This window comes from Aspergillus nomiae, assembly GCF_001204775.2.
Source record: "Aspergillus nomiae NRRL 13137 chromosome Unknown contig00230, whole genome shotgun sequence".
In the NCBI taxonomy this organism is placed as follows: domain Eukaryota; kingdom Fungi; phylum Ascomycota; class Eurotiomycetes; order Eurotiales; family Aspergillaceae; genus Aspergillus; species Aspergillus nomiae.
Genome location: NW_015378285.1, coordinates 1 through 22,285, shown reverse-complemented (window position 1 = coordinate 22,285; position 22,285 = coordinate 1). Strand labels below are relative to the sequence as shown.

The window sequence follows — 22,285 nt, the reverse complement described above, 5'->3', positions numbered from 1 at the left end:
GCACATTCGGTGGGAGCGACTCGGAAACAACATATTCCCTCTCAAACGCCCCATCATGGCTTCGGGTGGATAGCACAAGTCGCACTTTATTCGGCACACCTGGGGGGAAAGATGAGGGGACAGTGAAATTTGATCTTGTAGCATCGGATGAATCAGAGTCAGCAAGTATGGAAGTCACTCTCATCGTGACAGAAGATGATGGACCAAAACCTGGAAAGCCATTGCTTCCTCAGCTCGAAGCGATTGCCGCGACATCCGCTCCATCAACAATCCTGATTCATTCTGGGGACGCCTTTGACATATCTTTCGATTATGACACATTTACCAACACCCGCCCTTCCACCGTGTACTATGGGACATCTCCAGACAATACCCCGCTACCTTCCTGGGTGGGATTTGACCAGTCAAATCTTCGATTTTCAGGTGTTGCACCTAATACTGGGCCTCAAACTTTCGCTTTTAGCCTTGTCGCCTCAGATGTGGCTGGTTTCAGCGCAGCCGCCATGAATTTTGATATGACTGTCAGCCCGCATATTCTCTCATTCAACCAAAGCGTGCAGACTTTCTTCGTTAGCAGAGGAGAGCAGTTTACCAGCCCTCGGTTCAAGGAGGCGTTGAGATTAGATGGGCGAGAACCGGCAAATGCTGATTTGACTGATATCCAAACAGACTCTCCTTCTTGGATAGAGTTTGACAACACTACTCTCTCATTCACAGGGACTCCACCGGTTGGTGTGGCGGATGAAAATATCACTATTTCCGTCACAGATAGGTATCAAGATATAGCAAGGCTTATCGTTAGTCTGCAATACTCCCAATTCTTTCACGATATAGCTGAATGCGATGCGGTCGTCGGAAGCTACTTCTATTTTGTTTTTGACAATACAGTCCTGACCAATGATTCCGTTCAACTTGAAGTCGACCTGGGAACTCAGCTCCCATGGCTGCAGTACAATTCCGATAACAAAACTCTTTACGGCCTTGTTCCAGCTGATTTCAGCCCGAACAAATATACAGTCAAGCTTTCCGCTCATGAGGGGACCGCGGAAGATACCAAGAAATTTGCAATTAATATCTTGGACAAAGCAAATTCTCCTGGTCAAGGGGCAGACAAGCCCGGAGGCTCTGAGGGAATCCATGGAAAGAAAGCCGGAATAATTGCTATTTCGGTCGTAATTCCTTTTGCCTTTTTAATGAGTCTTTTGCTTCTTTTTTGTTGCTGGCGCCGCAAGCGCAGGACACATGAAGAAGAACAGCTGTCGAAGGAGAAAGCACCAGACTCAAATGGCTCAGAGCTACCATGTTGTCAGCCTTCTGAAGAAACCACCCAATACAATCTCTCTAAACTGACCAGAGATTCCCCGGAACTAGCCTCGAACCCACCAAAACTGGAACTAGGGCCTTTGTGGGACACAAGTCCCTTGGACGGCGGTGAACAGGGACGACCTATCGAAGGCAGGACAAACACACTTTCCGCTTCGACCATTGATTGGGATATCGCACCATTAAAAGTATCTGAACCGGAAAAGGAGAAACAGGTCGACGATATTGCCATTCCACCTAAGCGGCTGTCGTTCCAGAACAGTCCGCCTATGCGCAGGCGAACTACCACTAATTCACGAAAGCGAGAACCTCTCAAACCAATCCAACCAAGGAGATCGTTGAAGCGAAACTCGGTGCACTCATCCAAATCAAAAAGGTACTCCAAACGTTCTAGTGGGATATCATCTGTTTCATCAGGACTTCCCGTAAGGCTTAGCGGTGCAGGGCACGGTGCCGGTGGCTTCGGACCTCCTGGACATGGAGTAGTCAGAGTGTCATGGCAAAATACGCATGCATCTTTCCAAAGCGACGAAAGCGGCGTTGGGAATCTAGCACCTTTGTTTCCTCGGCCCCCACCTCGCGCAAGAGGTAGTGTAGAGCTTTCAAAGCGGATGAGCTTACGAACTGTTGAGCCTGACACACTGACAATTTCGGAGGCTGATTCTTTGGAGGCCTTCGTTCACAGTAGGGCGAAGAACCGAAACTCGTCCAACCCCATGTTCTCCGGTCAGTTTGGCCGCAGAACATCTTCAGGTCTTCGTGCGCTGGAAAGAGCTCGAAGCACAGCTAGCCGCACTGATACTTTGTATAGCTCCAGTTGCTATGATGACTACAGACGATCCATACATGAACGTCCGTGGTCTACGGCAATGTCTGCCTCTATCTATACGGATGACAACCGACAGTCTACGTATTTAGAATCTCTGTCCGAAGAATCCCTGAATGTACGGCCAGTGGCTTCAATGGCCAGAGGACTGAGCCAATCAAGCCTGGCCCAGAACTACTCGGAGGCAATAGGACCGCTTCCTCGGTTGCTCAGCGAAATAAGCCTTGCCAGTGCGCGGCACGCTGAGTCGCATGAAGTGCACGACGACTTAGGGGGTCCGCAACATATCGGTGAACGTCAAATCCATGAAGCAGGGTGGTAGGCCTAACGCGACTTCACTCCTGCAAAGCGAAGGTGCTGGCGCTAGTCCGCAGACACTGCGTACGAGTCCGTCAACCTCGTCCATCCAATTTGACGGCAAGGTTTAACGGGCAAGTTTGATTCGGCAAGCGGCTCGGGAAGCAGGAGGGAAGCGAGGCCTGCAGAGGGAGCTAACTGAAAGCGGGAGGAATTACAGATGAAGTCTTTTATGTGAGCAGTACCCTTGTGCTGTATATAGTTGTCGTTTTGCGCGCTGTGTTGTTGGCCCATTGCATTCTCCATCATGATATCCTTGTTATTCATGTACAAGTACCTTTTATGTTTCATATATCGCTGATATTCATACCCAGGGGGCCAGATAAAAGCAGTTATAGTATCGTAGCAGTAACATGTTAGTAGATAATCTATGTACCTCAATTGTGTCATCATCTAAATATGTCGTGATCACGTGTCGTGCCCTTATCATGTCTTCAACGCAGGCTAGCGGCGTCGATCGGGGCCGCAGCTCCCCATTCCGTTCAGCGAAGACGCCGAACTGAAAGCTGCGCAGAATTGTCCACTTTGATTTCTGCTGTATCCCCTTGTCACTATTCAATGCTCCGTAGAAAAGATACTACATGAATCGTTGAATGCTTCTGACTCGGGGGTGTTTTATGGGATACCTACTCCGACCACTTTTACTCTGGTCTTTTCCCACCTCTTTTCAATTGCACTGCGACTGTCTATATTTGAGTTACTCTACTTGCCCTTTGATTCGGTCATAGTCATGGCGGCGCAGGCGGCTCTCATCGCCGATACAATCGTTGGTATGAAAAGGGCTTTACGTAAAGAAAATGACTGTAAGTCTTACTGCTTCCCTTTACTTCTCGTTTTCCAGCCATACCTCTCTAACTCAGGCTTTTGATTGTAGTCTCAGGCCCGGATGATCCTATCGCTCAGCCGACAAACCGAGGCAACAAGCTACGGACAAACGCTAAACATGTGCGGGAGGGCGCGCTGGGGTATATCCAGCCGGAAGACCTTTATAAGCAGGTAGGCACCGCTCCGCGGCCATTGAAGGTCCCTCCAGGGTGCCCTCACTTCTTCGTTCTAGGCCGGAATAAGACCTCAGCGGCTGATATTCATTATGTCTTGCACAGAAAATTGATCATGCTGGGTACACTCGCTATATTCTACAGCCCAATCCGGTGCGCTACGACTCTGAGGGGGATGAGCTAGACGAGGATGATGAAGACTCTGAGGCAGATGCCGCTGCGGCGGAAGAGAATCCATTTTCTGAGATCGTATTAGAGAGTTAGTATCTCGTTTCCCCATTGCAGATGATTCATAACCTTCCCGAACGACTGATGCGAATGTGCTTACTAGATTTCCTGTGCCCATTAAAACATCCATCGGAATTACCTACCCACCCTTCCTTGTCCCATGCCTATACATCAAATGCTCTCTCGAACATGACCAAGGCCATTGAGGCTAAACTACGCCAGGAAAGGACGCTTTTATGGCGTGCGCGGAACCTCCACAGACTGTTCCTTGGCGATAGCTCTTGGATGCCATGTGGAACAGTTGAAACTCCCGAAGACAGATGGATCTTTGAGCCTCGGCTTGTCACCCCGGGCCACAAATCTCCAGTCGGCCCAAATGAACAGACCGGAGTTCCCAGTCCGACGAGAGTAGAAATGACAGGTCGTAGCCATGGGTCACATAATTTTGTTCCAATTGTCAGGACATCAAATGAGGCCCAGACAGCGGAAAGTAAGGACACCCAAAGTTCCCATGCTGCAGAACAAAACATTGAAATGGCTGGTGTTCACAATCATGAGATGGAGGGTGGTGGCCCTACGAATAACCATGAGCAGACAAGAGAGCTCAAGTCCGAAGAGGTTGAGACTCCCGTTGGAAACCTTCCCCAGCATCTAGACATTGTTGAAGGGACCACCAGTGAAGCAGTGAACTCACACTTGGAACGCAGTCAAATATCAGACGGCGATGGGCTCCATGGAAACAGAAAAGGAATTGCGAATGATCGAACTGACTCAGGAAACGAGAACATCGATACGGCCTATGAGGGTCCCGGAAATGTCCATGGTGATGAAACGGACAAAGATGAAGAGATGCAAGACGGGTTCTCCCCCGAGCCACCTCGACGGATGACGACTCGAGCTCAGGCTAATGCAGCAAATCCACAAGAGGATGAATCAGATCACTTCCTATCATCTCCTTCCTCTGACACCCTCAGCTCACTTCCTATACCACACCCTCTCTTTCTCGTGCCTGACTCTATCCGTTCAGATCCCAATCTTGGTCTGTCGTCCATGGAAGCCGAAGATACACGACGACTCCTGTGGTCATATGTGCAGAAACAGGAGGAGACTGTTAGGGGATTCGAGCACATGTTGGAATGCCTGCTTCGAGCTTGTCGTATGAAAGATGATGTGCTCGAGTGGTGCAAAGCGGAAGGCCATGTGGGCGAAATGAGTGACGGAGAAGACTGGTATGACAGAGAAAGATGGGGACTGGCGGAAGGCGAAGACCTCAAGAAGGGCGCGGACGAGGATGAGATTGAGATGGTCGAGGAAAGCCGCGCTTCAAACAAAAGAGGCAGAGGCCGGCGAGCATAGATGCGATGGCTCACTTCTACAGCTCACAATTATCGATGCTGGTTACATAGATCGATGGCTCGGGGTTTGTTGGGTTTTTAACATTTTCTGATCCTGGCACGAGGCATCTTCGGCAGCCGTCAGCAGCTACTGCCATGGCTTCTGTATGACTCAAAGATCTCTATGAGATACGAAGCATTATCTTTATATTTACCGGATACTCATCCTAGGGAGTTTGGGGCGTCACAAATGATATCCATGATTTATGCTGTAAAGGAAGGTGTAAAAGCAGGCAGAAATATATTGTCTCTTGACTTCTTTTTGTTCTATGACTACTCTCCATATTCGCCCTCGTATCATTTGGGACGTGTCTTTCACGTTTTTGTTGTATCTTCTCAGGCTTCCTTCCATTGTTGAATCCCACTCTAGCATCTCGATCACGTAGTTCCTAGCCCCCCGTGGGGCTGTGTCTATCTATTCCCTCCCGACTGACATGGATTGATGGTTGTTGAAAGTCCAAAGACTCAATCCTGTAAGTGTTGGCCTCGCCTTTGGTCGCGGCTTGTACTGGCCGCGGTACCATAGCACTTTTACTGGCTCTTGCCGCCTTGCTTGGCCTTTGCACGTTCGCGCTCGCGCTTGGCATAGATCTCAGCAGTGAAAGGACTACAGAATCGTGGGTCAGTGGGCACGGCATGGATGCTTCGAAGAGATATAGGGGCATGTTGCGTAAGGGCAAGAATCCAAGGAAAAGTATAGCAGACTTACTCCTCCCACTGAAGAGCAAACCAGTACAGAATGAACACCTCGGCGGTCAGGAGGATTCCGGCAACTTTGCCCTTGTAAAGGGCGACACCCAGGAAATTCAGAGTGCTTCCCCAATACATAGGGGAGCCAGTGACATTGAAAGGGAAGCCGGTGACGGGAGCATCCATGAGAATACCAAAATAATCTCCGAGGTAGGTTCCGGTGACGCCTAGGGCATACATGCTGGAAAGAACGAGAACGGATCCCACAGCGAACAAGACGCCGCCGAGAATTGGTTGGTGCACAGGGGCATAATAGGGCTGGTCTTCCAGGGCCAACTGATACACATGGTCGCGCACGATTCCCAGGGTAAAGATAGCGATTGCGAGGAAGTAACAACCGTAATATGGATTACCGAATATACGAGTCAGGTAGTGTTTCCGATACTCTACAAAAGATGGCGAAAGATTTAGAACATGAGCCTTCTATACTGAAGAATGGATTGGGCTCATAAATTGAGGTTTAGTAGTGAAAGGGCGGGAGGAAGCCTTGACCAACCAGCACGGGCAACAATGCTGATGAAGGAAAGCCGTGGTCAGTCAACAGTCTCTAGGAGTAATTCAGAGAGCCGAGGAATTCATCAAGAGAACAAACAGCGGGAAACACCTACTTCCAAAAGATTGGGTTGAAAGCGATGGAGAGTGCAGCCCCTATGAGATCAGCCAGCCGAGTTGAGAATCACATGCGTGCGTACAGATGAGAGTTAAGACGTACACTTGAAGGACGATTGAGATACATCGATGAAATTTGAAAGAGTAGTCATTGTGTGGAAATGTCCAGGCCCAGGGTAAGGATGAGATACAGAAAACTGAAAGGTAGAAGTGGAGGACGAAGAGAGATTTTGGGTGAGGTGTTGTTGTTGTTGGTTGGGGAAAGTGGAGAGAGATAAATACTACTAGGACAAAAAAGAAAAGAAAAGAAAAAGACGACAGCTAAAGCGGCATGACGTCTTTGCTCTTCTCCGCAAATACAAGATTGGTAGAGACTGAAAGCGGTGCGTATTGAAATTGCAATACTACTTGTACTAGGTACACGTACTAGTACTAGTAGTGGGGACTACATACGATAGGCGGTACGTACTGTCATTTCACCCCGGGACCTCGGGATCAACCCAATCGATACCTCCTCACCGCCCGGCGACCACCATTATCGCCGATCATCCAGTATTAATCCACACTGTATCAAGCTTCCCCCTCTAGCAACCTTTTATAAGCCCGGACTTTAACAGCTACCTACCTTTTGAAATCGTCATGAGACAATTCTCATTCGTCGTACGAGTGCTCCGGGGAAAATGGCCCTGAAGTGTCGTGATATCGTCATACTGGGCACTGGTGCTTTCATTGCTTGGGGACTGGCTGTACGCTGCCTACCATTTTTGCGATACCTTGGGTATGCCGTTGGACTAGGCGTTCTGCTATCTTCAGTCGCCTTCTTGGGTCTTGTACTCTTCACAACCCGGAACTCTAACGATGCAGACAACTCCCGGCCCCAGTGTCTGCCTATCGCGTTTCTCACTCCCCCCAACTGGCAAAGTGAAACGCAAGGTCTAAAGAAGCGCTCCATCTACAACTCCGCCTCCCTCTACCCGCAATCCTTTATGGTGTCTGAAGGTATTGATGAGCTTCTGGCGCTGGTAACCCGGGATTTCATAACGTCATGGTACCGAGGTATCAGTCCGAACCCAACGTTTGTGAGTGAGGTAGACCAAGTGATTCGAGCTGCCATTGGAAACCTACGCGATCGGTTACTTGCGGAAGATCTGATATCACTCATCGTCTCCCGTATATTTCCTATTCTGGCCACACACCTTAAAGAATTCGACGTTGCCGAACGATCGGTGCGGGGACGGAATTTGACTCGAAATGTCACCGAATCCGATGAGCTCGACATTGCAATTGCAAGCAAGTACCGCGATGGCCATCTACATCCCGCTGCACAGCTGTCTCTCTCAGATCAAAAGCTAGTAGAGCAGGAATACCTTAGGAAAGTTACAGTTGGGCTACTGCCTCGATTGTTTCCTGAAACCGTTTTAAGCAGTCGTATCGTTTCCGTTTTGGTGAGGGAGCTACTTTCATGCGCCGTGCTTTTCCCTATACTGTCCCTTCTGTCAGATCCTGACACCTGGAATCAGTTGGTGGAAGCTTATGGACGGACAGCTCTTCAGGATCGCAAAACGGTGCGCAAGCTTCGAGCGGCATTGGATGAGCATGCATCGCCGGTGCCCAAGTCAAAACATGGGAATCCATTTCCGCGGCTCTCGCCAACTGATTCAGAAAGGGCTTTTGAGCGTTTTGTTCGGGCCATCCGGCGTTGTAACAATCTTTCCGATGCTAGACGGTTCCGAGCTCTTGTTGCAAGCCAGCTGAAGCGGGAAAGTATGGTAGAAGGGCAAGATCCCGTCTACCTTCGGCGATTAGAGACAGGGAAGAGAGTTCTTGACCAGAAGGTGACGAAACTTTCAGCTCCAGCTAGTAGTCGCGCATCGCACGCCATCGCAGCTACGACGCACTTCCGCAGCCAAAAATCTCCACCAGCTCAAGAGGCGTCCTTGGTGGATGTAATGCATGATGCATCAGGTCTCTCTTACTTTATGGAGTTCATGGACCGTCAACAACTCATGTTTCTCGTGCAATTCTGGATTGTCGTTGATGGCTTACGCAACCCACTCGAAGATGACTTTGGTGATGAGACCTCCCCAAGTTCCACGACATGGACGGAAACAGATAAAAGTGACATGGCTTTAATCAGTGAAACGTATCTGTCGAAACCTCAACTCAAAGTAACGGCCGAGTCGCGTCGAGCTGTGAAAACCTTCTTGAGCGCCGGGAGGCGAGCTACTCCGGAGCAGTATCGCCAAGCTCGGACAGTAATATTGACTACTCAATCTGCAGTGCTGGAGGAACTACAGAATGTCTATTACCCCAAATTCCGACAATCCGACTTATTCTATAAATATCTCGCCTCGGATGAAACATCTCATTTTGAACCTCATACGGCAACTGTAGCACATGAAGATGTCGCCCCTACCACGGAGATATCCGAGAGACGGCCACTTCCTCCATTGATGGGCCGTACAGCATCTCATCCTGGGTTCAAATCGAAAGACCTGCGCAGGGCCGCCGTTTCCTCTAGTGATGTACGGACTGTGGGGAAACTATTTGACGATGACGATTCTCCAAGACGTTCCTTGGATTCCGAGCGGTCTGCCCCGTTATTCGATGACGATTACGACACAGATCCTCTTGCGATGTCAACGCAGAGCCTTGGTCGCGACTCACAGAACGGCGAGAACGAAGCGAGTCAGAATCAGGTAATTGAAACTATGGAGGCTGCATTGAACGATATCATTACGAACGAGCCAAAAAGTAATAGATTAGAAGAGCTCAGAAACAATGATGTCTCGTCACCTAGGCTGTCCAGCAATGATCGATATCCACAATCACCTCCTAGCTCTCTGGAATTCACACGAGTAGACGACAAGACTAAGCCCAACATCTCGTCTCTAGGGTTGGTGGATGAATCTTCGCGACTGGGTGTTTTTGCTGACGATCTCTTTCCCGACCATCATAAATTCATTGAGGACGAATATGAGGAACCCGCTGAAATAGAGGACAAAGATCCAGCCGACGAGGTCCATGAAGCCGCTCCTGGAGATCTTGGCTTGACGGAAGCGATCGAGGCACTAACGGTTGAGATTGAAAAACTTGGATCCCAGGAATCAGTAGTTGATGCCTTGACGCGGAAAGCTGAGCTCACAAACAATACTGCAGAACTCAGAATTCTACGAAAGTCAAAAGCTAGCATCCAACGGGAAATCCGCCGCAAGGACATGCAGCGACAACAGTACATGATCCAAGAAAGTGACAACAGCTTATATGGTCGTTCGACTGTTCGAATTACATCTATTGTTGTGGGGAAAGAAGAGGACGGTCGAGAATTTGCAATGTGTATGTTGATTTCACCTCCTTCCTTTTCCTGATGGTGTTGCTTGACTAACGATTGTTCTAGACGTGGTTGAAGTGCAAAGGAATGCCGGAGAACAAATGCCAGCGGCATCCTGGGTTGTTGCCCGCAGATACAGTGAGTTCCATGAACTTCACCATAAACTCCGCATGAGGTATCCATCGGTGCGGCACTTGGAATTCCCACGGCGACGGATGGTCATGAAGCTTCAACGGGAGTTTTTGCAAAAGCGGCGCCTAGCGCTAGAGGCGTATTTGCAGAAATTGCTTCTCCTTCCAGAGGTTTGCCGAAGCCGTGACCTACGAGCCTTTCTCTCCCAGCGAGCCATCATCCCACGCGACGAGACCCCTCGTGATGGAGAGACTAAGGACTTAGTGACCCGAATCTACAATTCGGTTGCTGATGGTATGGATGATTTCCTGGGCAACTTTGGTGTACTCGATCAGCTCTCGACAGCAGGGCAGAATCTCATCTCTGCAGCAACTAGCCAGCAAGCCAACACTGTAACTGACACAGGGCTAGCGACCGAGGATGTCGTGACTACAGCCGAAGCTGAGGCAGAGCTGAACGCATTTGAGGATCGAGAACTGGAACCATTTATCAAACCGATTTGCGATCTGTTCCTAGAGGCCTTCGAGTTGAACAAAGGCAACAACTGGCTCCGGGGCCGTGCAGTTGTCGTCGTTCTCCATCAATTACTTGGAGGAACCATCGAACGGAAGGTCCGCGAAGGTGCCCGATCCCTGGTACAGGACGAATCATTGCTTCGATACATTGGCGTAGTCAAGGAATCCCTGTGGCCAGGCGGCGTCCTACGTGAAAATAGAATTCGAACGACATCAGAGCGACTGAAAAGTCGCACCGAAGCTAGCCTGGTCTTAGCCACCTTAATCCCGGATATGGCGGGCAATGTAGTCGGACGGACCAATGCTCAGGGAGCCGCGCGGAGAATCTTTGCGACTCTGAATAACCGGCGCCTCAACACTCACTTGATGTACACTATTTTGGATGAGATTGTATTGGTGTTGTTCGGTGGTGGTGAAACGGGACGGATGCGATAACGCATGTCTGCCTCATCCATGAACGGCTTGAGCTTTGGTCATCGTAGTTTCTTCTTCTTCTTTGACCTTTGGTACACCTTTGCGGGCGAGGCATTACTCTTACGGTCTTTGAGGATCAAAGTCTTTGCCCGGCGATGTACCGTGATAGTGTTCCATAATGATAATGGTAATAATACTTATTATAATAATAAATAACGACAACAATAATAAAAACCATAAAGACTCGTATATTCGCAATGATTGTTGCGTCACAGTGCTTCTCGTCCATATCATTGCTAGACCAGGGAGCTCCCCGGTTTTCAGTTCATCATCTTGAGTATAGAATGCACAACATACGGCCGAATAGCTACTGTGCAGAATTAACCATCGGGCATAGTCTCTAGATTATGCTAGCCTTGGATTTTATAAGGAACACCGTTCCTCATGTGTCAGTATTGCCAAGAGTGAGCGACTCCTTCTACTGAGGGTAAAGACAGCAGGGGCTTGCACGTAATCTCCATGCCAATAAGTAGACTAGTCGGGATAGGGGAAGACTGAAAATAGAAGTGCAGTAATATTGAGATTGTAGAATCAAATCAAGCTATGTAGGGAAATCGCCCTCTAGTCCAGGCTTCTACATCCTGAAACAAGCCGTAGGGAGGTGCTAAGAAGCAAAATGAGAGTAAAGATTAAGTCTGGAAAGTACGTCCTGGGCAGAAAAGGAGAGCAACCATTGGCACTTAGCACACCAATAAACATGCCCGTTCTATGCCTCTTCCTTCTTCTTCTTGGACTTCTTACTTGAGGTCTGTGGAGCCGGGCCTTCCTTTTTCTGGTGGACGATTAGGCGTGTCCAGCACTCTTCCTTGTCCCACTCGAAACCAGCAAGGTAGGGTTTATCCAGCTCATCATTAGCCTGCGTAGGAACAGACGTTCGTCAGTTTCACTCTTGTGATCTACAAAGTATATTCGGGATTGTCTCATCGCAGCCGCAAGGAGATTTATGGCAGGGATATTCGACATACCTTCTTCTTGAACTGCTTGTAGATAGCGTCCAGCGCGTCCTTGATTGTGACTCCCTTGAGATTACGAGCAGTCACCTCCAATCCCAACGGGAAATGCAGATCAATCTTCTTCACCGGGGGGGTTACGAGATGGAGTTTGAGGATATCCTTGTCCTCAATTGTAGACGGCGAGGTGTTGAGCTTCCTAGGGAAGATAGAGTTAGTGCAGGACTTAGGGTACTCGAAACTAGTTCTTACCACCCGGTCTTTTGTGTTTCGATGGGGAGAGTCAACTCGATCTTTTTTTCCTCTAGAAGAAGACTTCCGGTTAGCGTAGTCCTTGGATAGGTGGCAAGTGCCCTGAGTTCCAGAAGGGGAAAAGTTTACCCAAGTCCTTGATATTCCAGATCCCGTCCGACTGAGATGACTGGCGCCTGTGAGTCTTCTTTGACGCCTTGTCGGCTTCTTTCTCCTCCTTGGGAGTTATTGACAAGCCAGCAATGGCAGAATCGACTTTTGTGAGTTCGGCTGACATAGTTGGGGTAGGGGCGAGTGTGGGGAAGGATCAAGAGGAATATCGATGCTGACCAGCGTTAGCGTTGGACGTCATGACAGTAGGGTGTATGAAGCTTTGGTATTGGTGCTATAAAGCGAAGATAGAGAGCATGGAGAACTTACCAATCAGTGGTAGGAATCGCAGAGTAGGTATGGTTAAGATCCGGATAGGATGAGAAGAGGATGAGAGAAGGGATGAGGAAGAAGAGAGTAGAAGAAGAAGAAGAAGAAGAAGAAGAAGAAGAAGAGGGAGAGAGGAGGAAGGGGGGAGGGGGCATGAGGGAATGTCAGAAGGAGGGAGGGCAGGTGACCTGACTGGCCCATCCAAAGTACATGCTCAACGGGTACTATCCATTCATTGTACGATACTATACCAGACGACTAGGGTTCCTCCCCATGATACCTACATTAGTACGTCGTACGAGGCGGGGTCATGGAACCCTAACTCTTCATTTGCAATTCGAGATTGGACCTCATTGAAGTCGTACCTATTAGCATCCTAGGTACTATCATGGATTTAAGATGGCTTGCCCTTATCCTTTACAGAAAAGAAATAGTAGGTATCTACATGCGGACATACATACACACCTTGTAGTAATACCTACACATTATAGATTCTGTATCGAGTAATGCTGATTACGATAAGTATTGCAACTTGAGTGAAGTAGTATGTTATTATAGCCTTCTTGTCGTAGTCAATCAGTCAGCGACCTAGTCGCAATAAGATACTAGAAGGTGGGGTGAGGAAGAGCATTGGGGGTTGGGACATTGCATTCCATTGACTATTTCAGTATTCACCACTTCTAGCAAACAGATAATTGAAGGCTTGCGAGTTATACTGAAATTCAGCATTGGAATGTATCCGGGAGAACCGGATCACACGACAAGAGAGCTGACATCGAGAGCTCCGGAAGTGGTCCACTAAGGCTGCACCCCGCATTCCCGCGCGCTCCACTTGCCCCATCACCTTATACGGAGGAAAGTGATCTTGATTATTGTTGTTGTTGTTGTTGTTGTTGATGTTGATATTTTCCCCCAAGAAAGTCCCAGGAAGCTAGATCATAATGATGATATGCTCATTCTCTCTCTACTAGTCTCTTCTCGAATAGTCATTGACGACATCCATTCCGGGAAGCTTCGTGGTAACTGGTCGAGATGAAAGTAAACCGGTGGCACCAGAATCTCAGGCAACCTTATTTGGAAAACTAGTCTCCGATCCCGTCCAAAATTGGAGGTCGTTACCTATTGATGGAATGCGTAACAAACAGACCCTCACGTGACACCCCATGGTGGAGCCATGTCTGTTACATACTACGTAGTCTCTGTCTCTCAAGAGTCCCTCTGATGCTTATCACATAAGAGATAATAAAAATGTAGGTAGTAAATAGGAGTGGCGAGTGGTGATGTATATATATTCCTCTAAGAGAGGAAGGAATGTATTCGAGATGTTTAAATAAAAAATCTATCTATTTCTTTGAAGAAGTGCACTTGAGATCACATTATCAGAACTGGTTTTTTTCCCGATGATCTCTTTATAACAATAACATCATCATCGAAAAAATGAAAAATGAAAAATGAGACAGTGTGGCCAGACTGGGTGGGGTGATATATCCCATAGAAAGTGGTGATGTTACAATGATCATATGGTTAGAGAGCGGGGTCATACTCCTACTAGACTAGGGCTCTTTAGTAGATCTGCAACGACTTAGTTAGCACTTAGCCCCTTCTTGTAAAGGCCTGTGCTACCTTTTGTCTAGACACGGAAAGGACTTCAGTACCTTCTGTTGATCATTTGCACTAATTAATAATTGCGTGGCAAGCAAACAATTCATGTTCTAGATTGTTACTTGAAGCTTCGGCAATGTTGGAGCTCGCTGTCGAGTACGTACAGCCTTTTTTTCAAACACATACACAGTATAAATTATTATATTTTAGAGATCTAACCACCTCTCTCTATCGCACAATCTACACCAGAATGCATCAGTTAAACACTGGGGTACCGAAAACATCTTCGGAGTATGGAGCTGAATTTCAACTACAAATTGCTTGGATGTACAAAGCTCTCCGAAAAGAGACATTAGTAGTAGAGTTACTTACTCGTAAATGACTGTCGAGAAATGTAAGTGTCGAGAGATCCCCGACGACCGTCTGGCTTAAAAGGCTTTAATTGTTCGGTCCAGTTGAAATAAGGATATCGAAGGATTGCTGCCCGTGGGATCCTTCTATACAGCATCACGGCAAAATTTCAATATGGACAATGTTATTGAAACTTCAATGAATAGCTAATTGCAAAAGTTTCGAGCATCTATGGCCATATGAACATGCTCGTACGTAGGTGATACTATACTACAAGTCTATAACGACAACGGGTCACGGGTAAGGTACCCCGAAGCAGTTCCGCAAGGGGCAAGGTGCTTCGGGAGCTGACTAAATGGGAGAGTTTGTCATGTTTGAAGGGCGGTGTACAGGGGTGAAGATACTGCCGCATCCTCATTAAGGCATTAATGTGTCGCGGCTGCAGAACGCGCGACTTGCCAAATTTATACTGAGCTCTTTCTCTTCTGCCCTATTACATTGCCAATTCGCTAGCCAACGTTAGTATTTATACAGAAAGATCCTACGGCTCGTGGCTGACTAGTTTTCTGCAGCTCGATATAGGCCTAGTATTAATTTTCCGATCCGTTCTCACCAAAATCCTGTGAAAAGCAAAAGTTCTCATTCGAATGTCGCTCTTCGGTTCTGTCGGCACTACGTCGACAACAGCGGGCCAAACAAACACCACCGGCGATATATCTAAAGATGTCGCCCTCAATTCGCCTCCTGAAGATAGCATTTCTGATCTTCAGTTTTCTCCCGCCAGTGAACATCTTGCAGTAGCTTCATGGGACAAGAAAGTCCGCATTTATGAGATCAATGATCAGGGACAGAGCGAAGGAAAAGCTCTCTTTGAGCATGAAGCTCCAGTCTTAAGCTGCTGCTGGGCACCGGTAAGCCTAGCAAAGTCTCGTGCCGCTTCATTTCTCTAGCTAACTGACCTTTCTCGCTCTCCAGGATGGAACGAAAGTAGTAGGCGCTGGTGCCGATAAGGCCGCACGCATGCTCGATCTCGCTGCCAATGCTACCACCCCCGTCCAAGTCGCAGCCCATGATGCTCCGATCAAATGCTGCCAGATGATTCCAAACCCTGCTGGAGGCACACCCCTTTTAGTGACCGGCTCGTGGGACAAGACAGTCAAATACTGGGATCTACGGCAATCGACCCCGATCGCCACGGTAGAATGTCAGGATCGTGTCTACACCATGGATGTCAAGAACAAGCTGCTAGTGGTTGGGACTGCGGACCGATACATCAATATCATCAATCTCGACAACCCCACCAAATTCTACAAGACTATGCAATCCCCTCTCAAGTGGCAGACGCGAGTAGTCAGCTGCTTTACAGATGCCACAGGTTTTGCTGTTGGCAGCATTGAGGGCCGCTGTGCTATTCAGTACGTGGAAGACAAGGACTCTAGCTCGAACTTCAGCTTCAAGTGTCATCGAGAGACACCCCCAAACCAACGCGACATCAATAACATTTATTCCGTCAATGCTATCTCTTTCCACCCGGTTCATGGCACGTTCAGCACCGCCGGCAGCGATGGAACCTTCCATTTCTGGGACAAGGACGCCAAACATCGCCTAAAGGGATATCCCTCCGTAGGGGGGACCATCTCCAGTACAGCATTCAACCGCAATGGTAATATATTTGCCTACTCTGTGAGCTACGATTGGAGCAAAGGCTACTCGGCCAACACCCAACAACTTCCCAATAAAGTAATGCTTCATCCGGTTGCTCAGGAAGAAGTGAAGCCCAGACCCGGTACCAGGAAGAGGTAATCTCATCTTATCTGGGTTATGATGTTGGCGCAGTTGGGGGTTTGGTGTAGTCGGTGTCAGCCTTGGGTTGGTATCTTTCGAACTTTTGAGTCCCTTGTCCAGTGATATGAATGGTCAGCGGTCGACAGCTCCCTTCCTGCGTTACTTTCTTGAGGGTTTGGCTGTTTTATCTTTTTATGTTATTATCCCCGATTTATGTACCTTTTTTTCACTTTTTCCTGTAGGAATGCATATGAGCGAATTAATCTATGATATCTTTGCATGTTTGCAATTTCTCGTGGATGAAAATGCACTCCAGTTCCATGAACAGGGAAACAGTAGACCAATGTGGGATTCTAGTCTCTTTGGGAAAGTTGAAACGTAGAGGGTGCTGCCTGTAGAGCATCGATAACTCCCCGGGTCAAAAGAAGGAAAGAAAGGAAATGAAAAGTCATGGAACTTATATCGGTACTTTGAATATAAGTAGCCTCCCTTACCTGTCAATCTGGCAAGCCCTGGAAGTTGTTCCCGCTTCTTGAGGTTGTTTGTTTCTTATGCTCCATTAGGAAGGATAATGAATGGTCACCATAAGTGAATGGACGTCAAAAAGTGGGGTGGATTTTTTTTATTATTATCAGAGGGCAGGGAGAGAGAGGTTTCTCTGTACCGTGTGGGTATTGTGGCACCAGAAAGCAAAAGATTAAAAAAGAGTAAGATAAGGAAAAAGAAAGAAGATCACAAAACACTTCACTTCCACAATTCTAAGGCCTCAACTCCTCGACTGCCGGTCGGTTCCGAAATCCGTCCCTTCTGTCTCTTCCTTTTCCCTTTGTTGTTCTTCCCTTCTTTGATATCGTTACAACCCCGACCCCCCTCACTTTCGGAAGGTTATTGATATGGAAAACAACTTACTTGAGGGTCTCCTCGACCTGGAGGAAGTATTTTACAGGGAAGGCTATGATTTGGGAGCTGCCGATGGCGCGCAGGCTGGCTACACCGAAGGCAGTGTATTTGCTGTCGAGAAGGGCTTTGAAAAATTCCTCGAAATAGGAAGGCTCTACGGTAAAGCCCTGGTTTGGTCACAAAGACAAGCCGAGCGAGACCCATCCAACACTAGAGATCCTTCCCAGATGTCTCAGCTACCTAGTGAGAAGGATGAAGATTTTTTGGAGCCATCTGTTTGCAGAGAGATGTCGAGCGTTCCCCCCAGCTCTAGGCTAGCGAAGAATGTCGACACACTTCTTGAATTGGTTGACCCGGCGTCTTTGCCCATGCAAAACATAGAGGAAGCCGTTATTGACGTGGATGAGCGCCTGAAGGGCGCGCTAATCAAGGCCAAACTTATCCAGCGCGCACTGGGCGAACGAGACGATGCTGGGGATATACACCCTGATGCAAAAGACTTTCCCCAACAGAAAAGTTCTGGGGATGGAACTGGCAGCATTGAAGACATCAGCTCCCTGAAGCTCCGTCCATGAAGGAAGTTGTTTCTAAAATCATCCTCCTCATTCTCCCTACCAAGGCCACTCATACCCAGCCACCGGTACCCTTCGGAGTATCTCCGATAGAGAAGCCAACGATGATGACATATCCTACTCCCAAGATTCGGATTAAATCATCTCCCTTTCTTTTTATCACGGGGACGGGTAATAAGAGTGAATTGAATTGTCGAACTTGGAGGTCGATCATTGCTCCACAAATCTATGGTCACCCCCACGCACCGATTTCTCGATGGCAATCCAAGGCCACTTGCCGGTCTCGCGTCATGTCTGTCGGATACGGTCCTGTTGGTGTGACCCCTCAGTTGTTCCTCCCTTTCCTTGCACTGATTTTCCCGGGGGCTGGAGTCCTTAAATAAAAATGTGTGTTTACATGCGTGTGTGTGTGTGAATTTGTCCCATGATTCCTTCGGAAGAAGAGTATATGTAGAACAATAGACGTCAGAGTCGGCAGTCGCTTGAACCAACTCCTCCTTTTGTTCTTAACCCCCCACCTTTCTTCCTATATATCCGATTCTTAGTCCTCGTGCATCTCTCCGGCCATGGCGTGGTTGCAGTTCCTGAGTCTTGTATTATCTGGGCTCACTCACGCCCAGACTGGAGTGACGTCCCCCATTGCAGAGGCATGCGGTCCTTCAGTAGTATGCATCAATCGTTATGCAAATGTGTTGCCGTAAGTCTATTGCAAGGTTTCATCGAGCAGGGCTGGTTCTTAGGGTTGATCAGATATCATTTCTTTCGAAACGTCTCTACTATGGATGACGTATCTACGTTTGGCGATACCACAGTTGCCAATGGTACTTTGCTGAAGGGTGTCAGCTCGGCCAATTTTCTGGTATATGATAAAGAAAGAGGTTTAGAGATCCTGGGTGCCGAACCAAGTTATAAGTTCATGTTTGCCGTCTCTGAAGCTGTCCACGAGGCTCCTGTGTACGTCGCATCGCAGAATAAACTCTACCTGTCTCAGCTAGCCCCCCCTCCTGGCTACCTCCCCCAGCTCGTCGTGGATCTGAATGAAGACCCACCAACGTTGTCCGAGTATCTCTCCGATCCTCCTGTCTATGCGCCTAACGGAGGTACATTCCATGATGGCAAAATCATCTGGGGAGCATCGGGCGGTAACCGATCAATCGGAGGCAGTGAACAGCGCATCTCTTTGAGGACACTGGACCCGGAGACCAATAAGTCGGTCACCCTGCTAAACAACTACTTCGGGTTTTATTTCAATACTATCGACGACCTGGCGGTGCATCCAAAGACAGGGGACATTTGGTTCACGGATCCACGTTAGCCACCCTCTGTGCTTATTTTGATATGAACCTGTCAGCTGACCCTTTGAACAGAGTATTCGTGGTTCAATGCCCTCACTGACACTCCGCCCCAGCTTCCAAGTGCTAGTTACAGGTACAATGCCTCGTCGGGCGCCGTTTTCGTGGTTGATGACTCTATTGGCCAGCCAAATGGTATTGCTTTTAGCCCGGAAGGCTCAGTCGTCTATATCACCGACACTGCCGCCGTGAGCGCGCCTGTCGATCCCCAATATGGCCATCCTGGCAGTCTATTCAATGCCACCCAGCGCAGGTAAGGAATATGGTTGGTCATGTCAAAAGATCAAGACACTAACGGAGACATTCCCGGTCAATGTAGGACTGTTTATGCCTTTGACGTAAGCGAAGATGGTACCAGCGCTTATAATAAGCGACCTATCTATATGGCCTCTGGATTCGTCCCGGACGGCTTGAAGGTGGCAGCCAACGGATACATTGTGGCAGGCGTCGGACGAGGTGTTGATGTACTTGACCCCTCTGGTCAACTTCTTTTAACTATCCAGACAAACTATACCGTTCAGAATTTTGCCTGGACTGGCCCCGAACTCAAGACACTCTGGCTTATGGGTAATGGGGGGATCAGTAAAGTTGAGTGGCAACTTGGAGGACAGGAGCTAAGGTGAATCTGTTGAAGACCGGGAAATGTGAGACGCCAAAGATTAGCAGTGTATGCTGGTGTGTTGGGTATGACCGCCTAACCAAAAAAGAAAAAAATACTGGCTCTTGGTCGAGAAGGGACATGCTGACGTTATGATAGTTGACAGTCGTTTGCTGGTTTCTACATATACACACACGTGAAATATATATATTCGAATTATCTAGTCGGTATTATATAATTCCTTAAATCCAAGCGGTAGACTTTTAGATATTTCCCGGCATGGGGCCTGTCAGCTGTATCGTAGTAGAGTGATGGATCGAATGGTGCATACTACCGTTAGCGCCCCGAGGGTGAAAAATAAAAGGAAAACTATTGTTCCAAGCCACGGACGGCCATGGCAAATGCGCCTTCCCTGGTCTTATGGCCACCGATGAAGCCGCTGGCATGGACAAAAACTGCACCCTCAGGGATCTTGGGCTTGCCGGTTTTCTCGGCTTCTGCGGCCATAACACCGTCGAGATCTGCATCGCGAACACCACGCCAGGTCTCTGGCAGAGGCTTCCTGGACACAAAGCTAGTTTCATTCACTGACACGCACTGCACACGCCATTTAGACCCTTCAGTAGCACTCTCGGGGTAGAGAACGTAATACACCTCTTCTTCGGAATTGGTCTTATCGGATTCCGATGCTTCCTTTTCGAAGTTATACAAATGCTCTTTCCATGGCACGCCGCCCTGAGGGAGAACAATAATACGGCCGGAAGGATGAACGTCGCGGCGGGACCTGTAGGAATTTCCTACAGTAGTACGTGCAGGTAACCACGACGTACTGGCGTGGTGCAGTTTGCGAGTGAAAACGTTTCCAATGAAGGTACTTGCTCGGCCAAAGAGACTGTCCTCATCCTGAGGCTCTCCGGGCGGGCAGGTCGGATCCGGGTTATTCATGTCGCCCACCACCGATGTGATGGTGATGGCACCATCCTTGAAGCGCTTCTCGAGATTAGCAGCAGATATTTCAGCGGGATCGTAGGCTGAGATGCCATTGTCGTTGGCATCAATGGCCTCGATAAAATCTGTGTACAGTTTTTCGTACAGCAAGTTCACATCGTGATGATCCACAGGCAATGACGTGTGTTCAGCAATGATCGCTCGACCGAAATGCATGTATACTAAGCCCGCTGAGGATAATTTGGTATTGTGGTTGGGGAAGGTCGTGGAAAGCTACGCTGATGGTGATCATAGCGGTTGTTGGCGGGGTCATATTCCCCACCCACGTCGACGACAGTATGGCAGGTTGCTAGCTGCGCCGGATCTCTGGTACGGATGAGGGGAGAGGCAGAATAGGTGGGGAGCTGTCGGAGTAGATAGACTGCGAGGGCCTCGTCGGCATGAAAGTGGCCGCTGAGAGATGTATATCAGTAATGAGGGACCTGTCATTGGAGTAAGGTTCAAGCGGCAGGTAAGTGAGTACCTATGAGTCCCAATCAAAGGAGACGAGGTCTTGATTTTCTTTGCAATAGTCTCGTCGGCCATTTTGAATAACGGTCGGAATCGCAGCATCCAACAATTTCGCGTAGGTGCACAGAGTAGAAAACTTGGAGAAGCTGATACCCCAAATACAGAGGTATGGACGGTATGTACCTATTCGCGACTAGACCATCTACGGAACACTCTCTGATACGAATATGGTTATTTAGGGCTTCCATCAGAGGGCTTTCTAAAAGCATGTGAGAGCCAGCGCCAAAGATACGCTATCCCCAAACTAGTAATAGAATTCTGTTGGCCGGGCCCAGGCTAGACCCGACTACCTAGCTAAACGAACGATTCACGACCTTACCGTACTTCTTGCGATCCAACACTGGCGATATGTACTATATGTTTTATTAACGACGAGAGGCGTTGTGTGGTCATGACAGAGAAGTTGTGCCACAACAGGATGAAGAACAGTAACGTAACGACCTGAGGATGTACCCTTGCCCTGGCAAGTTTGGCTTGATCAGGTTTGAGGGGGGATATATCTTGTACTGAAAAGAGGAGAGGAAAGGGACAAAATATTACAGCACCTCTAATTGTACGGAGTAAATAAAGTCTCGACCGTTGGTATATTCACCATCTTAAGAAAAGGTACGATGTACTCTATCCATATAGTAGAAACATTGTAACCAACTCGGATTTATATTCATTCTTTTCTATCCTTCTCTCTTTTTTATTTATACCTCAGTACATGTGTTGCTAAGCACTAGCGCGGCGATTGAATGTTAATTATCCACAAAAAGAAAAGGCTTTATCTGGGTTGTACCTTTTTCATTACAACTGCCACGTGAAAATCATCACATCACATTCTGTCCCGCCTGGAAACAAAGAAAGCGAGATAAGATCAGAGTGTCCACCAAAGTAAAAGGGGAACCTTAAGGCTTACACACGGTACAGATCGTTAAAAAAAATACCTGAAAGCTATAGAGAAAATAAAAAGAGGAACATCGCTCTTGTTCTTTTTAAGATTGATCCATGTGTATTTATTTACGAGCCTTGTCTTTCCTGTCTATTTTTTCTTATTCTGACTTTA

General features: G+C 48.1%; 7 protein-coding genes across 7 annotated transcripts; 4 read left to right on the top strand and 3 right to left on the bottom strand.

Annotated features, from left to right (window-relative positions):
- Positions 1-167: 167 nt before the first annotated feature.
- ANOM_006940 (putative transmembrane glycoprotein) lies at positions 168-5,088 on the top strand (the record flags this gene model as incomplete). The annotated part of the gene is made up of 5 exons (XM_015552196.1): positions 168-2,424; positions 3,076-3,309; positions 3,381-3,502; positions 3,610-3,763; positions 3,836-5,088. 5 exons carry the CDS (start codon positions 168-170, stop codon positions 5,086-5,088), a joined length of 4,020 nt encoding a protein of 1,339 aa, XP_015404976.1.
- A 263-nt stretch (positions 5,089-5,351) lies between these two features.
- ANOM_006939 (bifunctional phosphatidyl-N-methylethanolamine N-methyltransferase/phosphatidyl-N-dimethylethanolamine N-methyltransferase) lies at positions 5,352-6,637 on the bottom strand (the record flags this gene model as incomplete). Its single annotated transcript, XM_015552195.1, has 5 exons — positions 5,352-5,733; positions 5,836-6,299; positions 6,373-6,421; positions 6,485-6,524; positions 6,589-6,637. The coding sequence occupies 5 exons, from the start codon at positions 6,635-6,637 to the stop codon at positions 5,658-5,660; spliced, it is 678 nt and encodes a 225-aa protein (XP_015404982.1). The 3' UTR covers positions 5,352-5,657.
- A 528-nt stretch (positions 6,638-7,165) lies between these two features.
- On the top strand, positions 7,166-10,898 carry rgsC (putative intermediate filament protein (Mdm1); the record flags this gene model as incomplete). Its single annotated transcript, XM_015552194.1, has 2 exons — positions 7,166-9,821; positions 9,883-10,898. 2 exons carry the CDS (start codon positions 7,166-7,168, stop codon positions 10,896-10,898), a joined length of 3,672 nt encoding a protein of 1,223 aa, XP_015404983.1.
- Positions 10,899-11,348: 450 nt separating this feature from the next.
- ANOM_006937 (uncharacterized protein) lies at positions 11,349-12,649 on the bottom strand. The gene is made up of 5 exons (XM_015552193.1): positions 12,560-12,649; positions 12,269-12,461; positions 12,140-12,191; positions 11,903-12,086; positions 11,349-11,793 (listed from the first exon to the last, which is right to left on the bottom strand). Exons 2-5 carry the CDS (start codon positions 12,414-12,416, stop codon positions 11,644-11,646), a joined length of 534 nt encoding a protein of 177 aa, XP_015404986.1. The 5' UTR covers positions 12,417-12,461; positions 12,560-12,649; the 3' UTR covers positions 11,349-11,643.
- A 2,510-nt stretch (positions 12,650-15,159) lies between these two features.
- sonA (putative nuclear pore complex protein (SonA)) lies at positions 15,160-16,604 on the top strand (the record flags this gene model as incomplete). Its single annotated transcript, XM_015552192.1, has 2 exons — positions 15,160-15,423; positions 15,488-16,604. 2 exons carry the CDS (start codon positions 15,160-15,162, stop codon positions 16,313-16,315), a joined length of 1,092 nt encoding a protein of 363 aa, XP_015404987.1. The 3' UTR covers positions 16,316-16,604.
- A 586-nt stretch (positions 16,605-17,190) lies between these two features.
- On the top strand, positions 17,191-19,744 carry ANOM_006935 (uncharacterized protein; the record flags this gene model as incomplete). The annotated part of the gene is made up of 4 exons (XM_015552191.1): positions 17,191-17,764; positions 18,315-19,079; positions 19,137-19,374; positions 19,441-19,744. The coding sequence occupies 4 exons, from the start codon at positions 17,191-17,193 to the stop codon at positions 19,742-19,744; spliced, it is 1,881 nt and encodes a 626-aa protein (XP_015404984.1).
- A 344-nt stretch (positions 19,745-20,088) lies between these two features.
- On the bottom strand, positions 20,089-21,323 carry ANOM_006934 (MYG1 family protein; the record flags this gene model as incomplete). Its single annotated transcript, XM_015552190.1, has 3 exons — positions 21,191-21,323; positions 20,994-21,120; positions 20,089-20,940 (listed from the first exon to the last, which is right to left on the bottom strand). The coding sequence occupies exons 1-3, from the start codon at positions 21,277-21,279 to the stop codon at positions 20,089-20,091; spliced, it is 1,068 nt and encodes a 355-aa protein (XP_015404985.1). The 5' UTR covers positions 21,280-21,323.
- Positions 21,324-22,285: the final 962 nt, after the last annotated feature.

Bases quoted from the DNA above. Each gene is read 5' to 3' on its own strand.
- ANOM_006937 (XM_015552193.1), bottom strand. From the start codon at position 12,416: ATGTCAGCCGAACTCACAAAAGTCGATTCTGCCATTGCTGGCTTGTCA. The intron at 12,192-12,268 runs GTAAACTTTTCC...GTCTTCTTCTAG, and splicing joins CTGGAATATCAAGGACTTGG to AGGAAAAAAAGATCGAGTTG. The intron at 12,087-12,139 runs GTAAGAACTAGT...TATCTTCCCTAG, and splicing joins GAAACACAAAAGACCGGGTG to GAAGCTCAACACCTCGCCGT.